We start from the raw sequence: 10,943 nt of genomic DNA, 5'->3' as shown, positions 1-10,943 counted from the left end.
AGAGAGAGAGAGAGAGAGAGAGAGAGAGTTTAGGGATTTCTCATATATGCTGGTATCTTTCTGGCACACATTTATCACCTTCCTTGTTCACTTCTGCAACCCTTATTCACAACTCACCTTTGTACCCTTTGTCTACTGCTCCGCTCTGTACCCATTCTCCACAGCTCCCCATTGCACCCCTTATCTACATTTTACCACGGCACCACTCATCCATAGCTCACCTCTCCACCCTTGTCTCACAGCTCACCTCTGCAACCGTAGATCATCAGTTACCTCAGCATCCCATGTCCACAGCTCACCTTTGCATCAATTGTCCACCCCTCCTGTTTGCACCACTCGTTCACAACTAACTTCTGCATCCCTCTTCCTCAGCTCCCCACGCAAACCGCTCACCTTTACACCTATTGTCCACTGCTTACCTTTGCACCCCTCAAACACAGCTTATCTCCACACTCCCCCTTTCACCGCTCACCTCTGCACCCCTGTTTCACAATTCACCCTCTGCACCCCTCATCCACAGCTTAGTTCTTTACACTCTGTACTCTTTTTCTATAGCTTTTGTAACTAGAGCATGGCCAGCAGTGGCAGAGCAGAGATTGCAGGCTAATGTGACATGGATTGCAGAATATGAGCAGAAAGTAAGTGCTTCCTTCCTGCATTATCAGTGTCCCACGATGAATTGGGATAACACCTACTTGATATTTGTTACTTGTACTCATTCACATAGCATAACTTAAAAAAAATAAAATTGCTTCTTACCTCTTTTATACGCTGAATTTTGTTTTTTCTTAACTGTCCTGTTCTATGCAATGTTTAGGGGGCTGAGGAGTTATGTGTATCATAATTAACCCTGTCTGTTCTGCACTGGCAGGTCTTTATCAGTTGTAAACTAGATGTGGACACTGTCTGCACTAACAAAAAGTTTAAGGCTTGGGTGGTACATTTTATGGTATTGTATGATAATCTGTCCATTAGTTGCACATTGCAAGCTATTTTAAACTGCCTAATCTGCAATCATTTTTTTCAAGTGAGGGTCAATGGAAACTGAGTGAATTTGAAGTGATTGCCGTGTGTGACCAGTGTAAGTCCCGTGGTGAAACATTATTACTGATCAAACTTTCACAACATAAATTAATATACTGATTTTAGTGGCTACATTATCTCTGCTTAAAAATCCCATGTACTAAGAGGAACGCCGCTACTGTTTTTACAGTGTTCGCTGGGGTCCCACAAACCTAGGGTACTCTATTATGCTAGCATGATCACAAACCTTGGTATCACAAGCTAATAGGGGAGCGCATATAATACATGCAGGTACCTGTAGGTGCATGGTTAACAGATAAGAATCCAGTTTTATGGCATTTCACAGCTTTGAGGTGAACCTTTCACAAACAATGTGCATCTATAACTTTAGTACAAACAGCATCCCAAGGGTTGAGTAGAACAGTCCTTGAAATTACATTCAAATCACATACAGGCAGTCCCCGGGTTACGTACAAGATTGACTGTAGGTTTGTACTTAAGTAGAATTTGTATGTAAGTCGGAACAGGTAAATTTTTTAAGTGTAACTCCAGCCAAAAAACATTTTTTTTAGCTTTGGATAGAATAGGGAAGGGTCACGTTTGTTTTGCTGTCTGTTCCCTTTGTTCAGAAGATTATAATATAATACAATATTTTTTTTATTTAAAATGACACACCAAAAAACGTTTTTTTTTATTTTTCATTTTATTTTATAAACTTTATTTTTTTTATTTGTTTGCATTTTTAATTTTTATTTATTTAACTTTTTTACTTTAAAAAAAAATTAAACCTTTTAAAAAAAAATGTGTTTATTTTATTTGGCAGGGGGGCGGGGCAGAGGAGAAGCGGCCAGACCGGGGGGACCGGAGGAGCCGAAGGATCGGAGGAAGAGAAGCCGACGGACAGGAAGAAGAGGAGCAGATGGACCGGAAGAAGAGGAGGAACCGGCCAGGACAGCAGAGGAGGTACGGGGGGCAGCTTAGGAATGCAGCGGTCTGTGTCCCCGCTGCCTCCGCCAACACAGGCGGGGAGAGCAGCGGGGATTTGAAGGGATACAGGCCGCTGCAGCCACAGACCGGCTGCCGGTACATTTAGGAGAACTGTGGACCTTGGTTCGTAAGTACTGGTTGTCCGTAACCCGGGGACTGCCTGTAATGGTGTCCATTGCATCCTACAATATGTACAAGATTGTCGAAGGTCTGGGAGATGAACTTTCACTTTAATAAATGTTCAGTGTCTTGTTAGGAAGATATCCACTGTGCTATTGTCAATTATTATTTGCAATTAATCTATTAAATAAAGTTATGATGAAGAAACTTTTATAGAAGGTATTTACCTTTTCCCTACGGATGAGTTCAAAGGCAGCCAGAAGTTCACCTGTATTCTTGTCACCCACAGATATCGGATACCAGGATAGTTTTGGTGAACACTGTAGACTTGGCTTGCAAATACACCGTCCCATGAATTCATCTGCTCCCTGCACAAGACAGAATTAATAATATTGCAATGCACAAAAAGATGGACTCACGTTTGCTAGACTTCAGAACAAAATGGAGTAACTAGTGCTAGTTCACCAAGTGAAGTCATTGAAGTATTGCTTTAAAAAAAACATAAAAATCTTTATCAGCCCCTGCTAAAAAGCACCTTCATAATAATTTTGTAGGTTATTCTGCTGGCTCTCCATGTACTCACATAGGTGTCATGGTCATATAACTCCACCACAATATTGGGAGGAACTTCCGCTATCATCTCGGAGCTACCAAATATTTCTATCTCATGGAAGATGAGTGTCTGGTCCCAGGTTGGGTTTAAAGTGTTTTTTGCCACCACTGTCTTCTGGCTCTGATGGAGGAAGGACACATTGGCATACGGGTCTGGAATAAGAAAGAGACAAGACATTAAAGGACAGTACTTTAATTTAAATGGGGTGAAATACCAGCGATGTGAGATTTGTTGAGCATTCGCCCAATGATTAATGTATCTAGAAGAGCTGTAGCTAAGGGGGTTATTCACAAAGCTGCCAAAGGCAGCTTTGTGAATAGCCCAGCCGAAGTGAAGTGACCCGAACAACATTCAGCTATTCACTACAGCTCAGTACGGCTGATTTCAGCCCTCTATCGGCTGAAATCAGCCGTACATCGGCTGCCTGCGGCTGCACTTCCTGAGTGAAGTGCAGAAGGTCTACGACTCAGCCAATCCAACATCTGGATCAGCTGAGCCGAAGCTCCGGCAGCTCACTCGCTGCCATTCGCCCCTATTCACATAACGGGAGTGAGTGAATAGCCGAATGCCATCGAGTGGCATTTGGCTCAGCTATTCTGCTCGGTACCACGGAGGTAAAGTAAGTCAATTAGAATAGTTTAAAAAATAAAAAGTTGAAAAAATAAATGTTAAAACTTAAATACATGGAAAACATTGAAAAATTAAAAAATAAATAAAGATTTTTTTTAAAAGAAAAAAAACATTTAATTAATAAAAACAAAAACCAATTAGCAATCGGCATTCGGCTCGGCTATTCTGCTCGGTACCTTGTTTAATGACAGATCAGCATACCCAGGTCATTTGGGGACGCTGATCTGTCATTACAACTGGGCGGAGACAGCCGTGAGATTACTGCTGGCTCCGCCCAGCTGTCATTTGCGGGGCTTATGGCCAGCCCTTTGGCATGCCATTCACCTCGCTTCGGGTGTCACTTCAGCCTAGTCGAGCCGAAGCATAGGCCTTCGGCTTGGCTGAGATGCTTGTCTGCCTTCGGCTGCTGTACGGGCTATAGTGAATAGCCCGTGCAGCAGCCCTTCGGTTCGACTGAGCCGAAGGGAGCCGAAGGATCCTTTGGCTCCTTTTTGAATAGCCCCCTAAGTTTTATAGTGCTTTGCCATTACTCTAAGAAAAAGGTATGATTTCGATTTTTCTTCCAATTCAGCAAGGATGCAAATTTAGTAATGTCACAGTTATTTTGAAGGATTGTGTAGAAAAAAGGAAATTCCTTTTCTATTCTTAGAGGGTGTATGGGAAGGGGGTTTAACACCGCGGATGTCAACTGGTTAAGAAACTCCAAAATTTTTGCTGGGAGAGAAATTTCCAATACAGTGTTAGATTTGTGGAAAGCTCTAATTTGCATTATTTTAAGATAGTCTGTCAAGGAGGATGATGTAGTAAAAGAAGGAGGGGGACTTCAAACCCGTAGAGGTCCAATAGCTCACATTCAGGTTCGGGATCAGATATATCAATATTGCCAGCATAATGGGCATGTGGTGGGTCTTTAAGTCCACATCACAGTTTTCCAAAAGCCCTCTCCATGCCTCTATAGAGATCATTATGGAAGGGTGATGTGGAAGTGGGATAGATCTGGACAGGGATGTTGCCAGTAAAAGGGCCACTAAATCCTGAATAGCAACTAGCAAAAACCCTCATTTGGTTGTAGCCAGAACCTGATTTTGTCCAATCATGCAGCTAAATAGTAATCGTACAAATGGGGACCCCAGACTTCCTACTGATCTATGTTTCATCAGTAAAGAAAGACAAATTATAGGTTTATGTTTTGCCAGATAGAAGATCAAAGTAGTGAATTTATAGACTTGAAGAATTTACATGGGAGGGGGATGGGTATAGTTCTAAAAAGGTAAAACATTTTTGGCAAAGTTAGAATTATAAAGACTGATACCCGACCCACCCTTGAAAGTTCCCATATGACTGGAGCTCTCTTTCCCAAGGACAAAAAAGGGTCAAAGTGTACAGAGTACAATTTATCAGTAGGATATGTAAGATGAATACCGAAAAAGGGAATAGAAATAGGATCCCAAGTGTATCAAAATTATTTTTGTAAAAGATGTACGGATGTCTATGAGATGACCACGTTAAGCACACATTATTTAGTTACAATCACTTTTTAATATGAAACAGCACCAAAGTAAGCAATAACTTGTACCTCCCACGGGGAAGGAGCCAGATCAGTGAGGGAAAGGATGACACTGTCAGTGAATAATCCAATTTTATGGGTGTACCCAGAGATTGATATACCAGAGATTGCGGGATTGCTTATGATGGCCGATGCAAAAGGTTCTATCACTATCGAAAAGATAATAGATGATCAAGGGTACCCTTGACAGGTGCTATTAGTAATTTGAAATTCTTCTGATACCATACCCGAGGTATACTCCCTAGCTGGTGGAACGGAATATAATGCCATAATAGCGGAAACAATAAAGCCATGATGGTCACACAGGCTGGACTTCAAACACGTGTGCCTTTTTTTGCTGTCTTTGCAACTCACATTGACAAAGACATCATTGGCAAGCAGGGCAGGGTCGAGGGGTTGGCAGAAGAGTCGGCCGCCTTGGACATTTCAGCAAGGAAGGGGGGTGGGGGGCGTTTGAGAACAGGACACGACTTACAACCTAAATTAGTTACTAGCTTATGAGGGGGTACACATGGCCTTTTCACCTTGGGTGCTAAAGGACCGTGCCCCGGCACTGCTGGTTAAGTCTACAGGTATGTTCTGTAAACCATATCTCCTTATCAGTAAAACATAGCAGCTGTATTAATATCTGTTAAAATACACCATAAAAAGCTTACACCTGGCAATATTTTAAGGTACTCCCCTTTATCATGCATTAAGCTGGCCACAGGTGTTACAATCAGATTGTACAATCTCCTTTCCATTTACCAACCACCAGGTAATGCAAATTCCTGAATATACACCACTGCTCTAGAGGAGAGGCAACTCACCGGAAAAACTGTCTTTGTCCATTGGAATCAAGTTGCGTGCTTGATAGAGATAACAACGCAAGTGGAAGCGGTATCCACCTATGACACAAGAAAGGGATCATAACTTCATATCTAATGCTTCACAGCAGGTCAGGTGGTTACATTTCACTAAAAGGTTAATTAAAATTACCCTGCCCAGTACTCCTCTCGAATGTTCTCAGCCCTGATGCAAGCAGTGGGCTGGCTCTTGGAAGGAGTTATTCAAAATACCTTGATGGGTGGATGTCAGTCTGGAGGAGTGGGCAATTCTAGACAGACTACATTTGCATGCAGACCACACTGTGCAATGCTCACATGTGATGCTGAGCTTCCATGATTGAAAAAAACTGAAATCCAATGAATGAAAGGAGTGGGCCAGGGACGGACAGGAAATGAGGCGGACTCTGACTTGGTGCAGCTTCTACTGCACATTAAGAGAAGCTCACAATGTGAAGTGAAATCAGAGGAAGCCATTTCATTCCCGGAGAGGAGCCAGTACAACTGTGTATGGCTGAAGGGAAGGCCGGAGCTCAGATTTAAATCCCAACAATAAGGGCAATATTACATTGTAGAATCAGCTGGAAGATACACATTTCACTCACAGTCAAAAATGCAGGATATTGTAGGTCTGTTCACTCCTAGACTCAGCGTACAGGTATTCTTCCCATCATCACTTTTGTCATCAGTAACACCACCCTGTAAAAATAATGTACAATACACAGGTTTATACTGTATAATAGTCTAGTCAGCTGTAGACACATAAAAACAAATGTAAATACTTAAAGGAGAACTATGGGGTCAGTGTTTTTCCCCATAGTTCTCCTTGGGGTAACGGGAGGACACAAACTAGCGTCCTCCCGTCACCCTAAGCTCAGTATACCGCGAGCTACAGCTCGCGGTATACTGAGACGCCGCACCTGGAGCGGATCCCGACTTAGATAACGGGATCCGCCCAGCTGCGTGAGTGACAGCTGGCTCTGCCTATCTAGAGGCAGAGCCAGCTGTACCCGCCCCCTCCCCCCGTCCGTTCCGCCAGTCAGTGCTGGCAGATCGGAGCGGGGAGATGGGAATCCAGCCCCTCCCCCTGTCACGGCAGAGAGCCGTGACAGGATCGAGAGGTGAGGGAACCCGGTATGTGTTCGCTCACTTCCCGATCTACTGAGCCGACCTGTGACAGTCTCATTGTCACAGGTCGGCTTAGAACTATGACGTGAGTGGAAATCACTCATGTCATAGTTCTCCTTTAATAAATAAAAGTCCTGCCTATGGGCAGACAACATAACATGTTATTGGTAAGTGTTAATACAGCGCTATAGGTATTAAAGTAAACTAAATACCAACAATTAAAACGAATTAGTGTTACAGCTAAAATCCCATATGGTGAAACATAAAGATGAAACATATAATATTTAGTTAGGTGAAAACCATATTGGTATTTAGTTTACTTTAACACCTATAGCGCTGTGTTAACACTTACCAATCACATATATTTTTCTCATAGCAGCTTTAGGACCGCTTACTAATTTACTATCAATTTTAGCAGTCTTCCAAGAGTGCAGATCTTTATTGCAACTAACATGTTACCCACCAGACAGAAAAGCTTATTCTGTGTCACTCTCTGATTACATTTCACTTTGTTTCTGGGGGGGTCTGACTTTTCCAGACTTCATGACTTAGCCCTGCCAGCTGCCATCCCCCCAGTCCAATGAGATTGCCAATTTAATGACACATGCTGTCTACCAACACCTGAACGTGGATAACCAGGGAAGGGCCAACACCCAGAGGTGCCTGTCTTGGGTGCTGTGGATTGGGGAGGTGACAGCAACAGCTGGGGGCCCCACAATAAAGGAAGAATGTGAAAAACAAGCAGTATTTGTTCCATTTTTCCCTTTAAAAGACAACTTCACCTTTAGTAAAGTCCTTTAAAAACCTCCCCCCACTCCTCGAGTGCAAGCAGCCTTGGATTATACTTACCTTCAGCCCCGGTTCCTGCGATCTCATCTCCAAAAGCATTTCCGGATGGCACCTCTTCATTTTGCATGCGCACCAAGTCCCCATTCACTCCTATGTATGTGGGAGCTGTACTCCAATGGACTACAGGAGGCCAGCATGAGTGGGTCTACCCATAAAAATGAATAAGGCTGCAGTGTGCATGTGCTAAATAAGGAGGAGCCAGTGGGGACCGTGTTGGAAGCCTTCTCCCTAGCTACTGAAGAGCTGCTACACCTAAGCAGCGTCACATGCTCCTCTATACCTGAAAGTGTACACATTGTACACTGTGGAGGAGGAAGAAGCAGAGGGGAGCAGGTAAGTATAGGGGGGTTGTGGATGCCCATTGCAAGACACTGTCACTTTGCCTTGAATGGGTAGCTTCTGTGGAACCAGAACAATGGGTAGCTTCTGTGGAACCAGAACAATTATGTAATAATTGTTCTGCTCCATGCTGGAGTTGAAGTAGTTGATATCGGTAAGGTTGGAAGTACGGTGTAGCAAGGATGCTGATTTTTCCTACAACATTTTCACCCTGCCCATTGTAGAAAGGCCAGAGTTATGTCATTTGGGTAATGGAGCTTCTGTGATCTAGCACAAACAAAAATCATTGTGGACATTTCTGTGATGTAATACTGCGGTCGTGCTTTGCACGCTCTCTCGTTAACTATAAAAATAAGCACAGATCAGCATGGTGGACACTTTCGTATTTTCATTGCGCCCCTTCGGATGCTTTTCACCTCCATCCTGGTTTGTTTAAATGGCTGACCTACAGAGAGGAAAAACCAACTGAGCGAGGTGTCATCTGGACACCTGGGAACATTGAGGAAGTTTGTAGTGATAGCAGAGAGGTGACACACCGTGGCTCCAGATGTAACAGGGTGATTGACAGCAGATCTTTCCCTCCAGCTAGCCAACCAACATGACAATCTTCATTGGCTTGTGGGGTGACAAGGTGAGGAGAAGGAGCTGCTGTCAATCACAATGCTGGAGCTGCCCGGCAAGGCTATGAAGAGGGTCACCTGGGGCAGCTAGCTAGGACACGGAGTCCTGGCTAGAAAAACATTGCCACTCTCAATAAGTAAGCACAGAGAACTGGCAGGATCAACCTGGTGTTTACTAAGACAATCTTTTGGAAAGGAATGTCAAGCACATGGTCATATAAATTAATTTTAGAGCCAACGCATATAAAATATGCTGGGTTTAATGACACTTCAAGAATTTCTCTGACCTTTACACTCAACAATCGTCTTGATTCTAACACTTAACCTAACCATCTAAAGAGGAACTTCATCTGGTTATGAAAAAGTCAACAGCTACAAGTAGTGGGGACATCATCCTCACTTAGGTGAGGAATGAGGATGTGAGTGCAAGTACCTACTGGAAAAGGTAATGAGTCCTTAACTACCATCTCTGAACACACAATACATTGAACCTTGAATCAGATGGGCTACAGCCACAGAAGACCACACCGGGTGCCAGTTCTGTCAGCTAAGAACAGAAAACTGAGGCTACCGTTTACAAGGGCTCACCTAAATTGGACAATAGAAGATTGGAAAAACATTGGCTGGTCTGATGAGTCTCGATTTCTGTTGCGACATTCAGATGGTCGGGTCAGAATTTGATGTAAACAACATAAAAGCATGGATCCATCCTGCCTTGTATCAACGGTTCAGGCTGGTGGAGCTTCGCATCATGGATGTGCAGCCAACAAATCTGCAGCAACTGTGTGATGCTATCATGACAGTATGGACCAAACTCTCTAAGTCATGTTTCCATCACCTTGTTGAATCTATGCCACGAGGAATTAAAGCAGTTCTGAAGACAAAAGGGGTCCAACCCAGTACTAGCAAGGTGTACCTAATAAAGTGGCCAGTGAGTGTATATATATCAAATCAATCTGTCTGTCTGTTTATCCCAAATGTGTAATAGAGAGGGGTTAGGATTATGCATTGTCTGAGTAAAGGTCTACTTTAATGAGGTCTATAAATTGTCCTAACCCTGTATACTCTTGATATGTATGGCCAATGATATGTAGGGTTTAGTCATCTCTCTATCCTACGGTATAATATGACACAGATTCTGAATATGGATAAGGAAAATACATAAATAACAGGTTTAGGGTCTGAATGATGCTTGGGATAAATTGAATAATCGGGTTGAATGGTCAGATGGCCCATGTCACATATATCACAATTATTACAACACAGCACAGGCTGCTTGTGACTCACCAGCGCCCCCTCCAGGGCAAAAACAGCAGCGGCTCCAGTGTTTTGCAAGGGCTCCATTCTACGTCGCCACCTCCGCCTACGGAAAGTGTCCGTCTTGCGATAATTCATGCGAAAGTGCCATCCGAATAGTGAGGCGTACTCCCAGCCTTCATTCTGAGACTCATCGGGCTTGTGCTGTGAGAGATGGGAGAGGGAGCATGAAATGGCAAATCCAATGAATATTTCACTCTGTAAACTGTGGTCACTGTCCAGAAAATACTGCAACTGTGTTACAGTCAGACTCGGTTTACTGCAATCTAAAAGTTTAAAAAAAAGGTCCCCCACCCTGCATACACACACATACCATTGCAAAGACGTGTCAGGTGCACCAATATACGAAACAACAATTGCGCCACACGGATTAGGTATCGCTGCCCACGCTGGAGTGAGATAAATAATTCTGCAGCCATTATTCGTGAGTAACTCTAAACTGATGACCTGTAAAGGTTTTGAAAGCATCACCTGCAGACAATTTTCAATACCGTAGTTTTTCGCCATTTTACGCGCACACAGTTTTGAAGCTTGACGAGTTTGGTGTCTGTTTACTTGATGTAATAAAGGGTATGTCTATGGATGCAGAGATATATCGGCCGCCGAAACATATCTGGCGAAAATTGAACTTTTGGCATTATGGCGCAAGTGCCATTTTCTGTCCGACACAGCGGTGCATCCTTGATTTCTCTCCTCCCTGCTGGGCGCTGCTCTGTGTCCCAGCGGGGAGGAGAGAAACTGTCACATGCGGTCGAGCGCTGCAGGAGGAGAGCGCTGTGAGCGGCCGGCGTCTCCTCCCACACCGCTCAGCCTCCTATCACAGTCTGGCATGTATATATATATAAAGGATAGATAGATAGATAGATAGATAGATAGATAGATAGATAGATAGATAGATAGATAGATAGATAGATAGATAGATAGAT

The 10,943-nt window shown here is 43.5% G+C and overlaps 1 protein-coding gene across 1 annotated transcript in view; it reads right to left on the bottom strand.

Moving 5' to 3' along the window:
• The window catches only part of DYSF (dysferlin), a 171,685-nt gene that overhangs the window by 49,612 nt on the left and 111,130 nt on the right, over positions 1–10,943 (bottom strand). Inside the window, exons 29-33 of the mRNA XM_018560469.1 lie at positions 9,988–10,161; positions 6,370–6,463; positions 5,750–5,827; positions 2,714–2,895; positions 2,358–2,498 (exon numbers count right to left, since the gene is read on the bottom strand). Of these exons, the coding sequence (XP_018415971.1) occupies positions 2,358–2,498; positions 2,714–2,895; positions 5,750–5,827; positions 6,370–6,463; positions 9,988–10,161 (669 nt within the window). The remainder of the gene's footprint in view (positions 1–2,357; positions 2,499–2,713; positions 2,896–5,749; positions 5,828–6,369; positions 6,464–9,987; positions 10,162–10,943) is intronic.

The sequence above is a fragment of the Nanorana parkeri genome, unplaced genomic scaffold (assembly GCF_000935625.1).
Source record: "Nanorana parkeri isolate BGI_ZX_2015 unplaced genomic scaffold, ASM93562v1 scaffold456, whole genome shotgun sequence".
Lineage (NCBI taxonomy): Eukaryota > Metazoa > Chordata > Amphibia > Anura > Dicroglossidae > Nanorana > Nanorana parkeri.
Note: the sequence above shows the minus strand (reverse complement) of the source record. Positions and strands in the feature narration are given on the sequence as shown.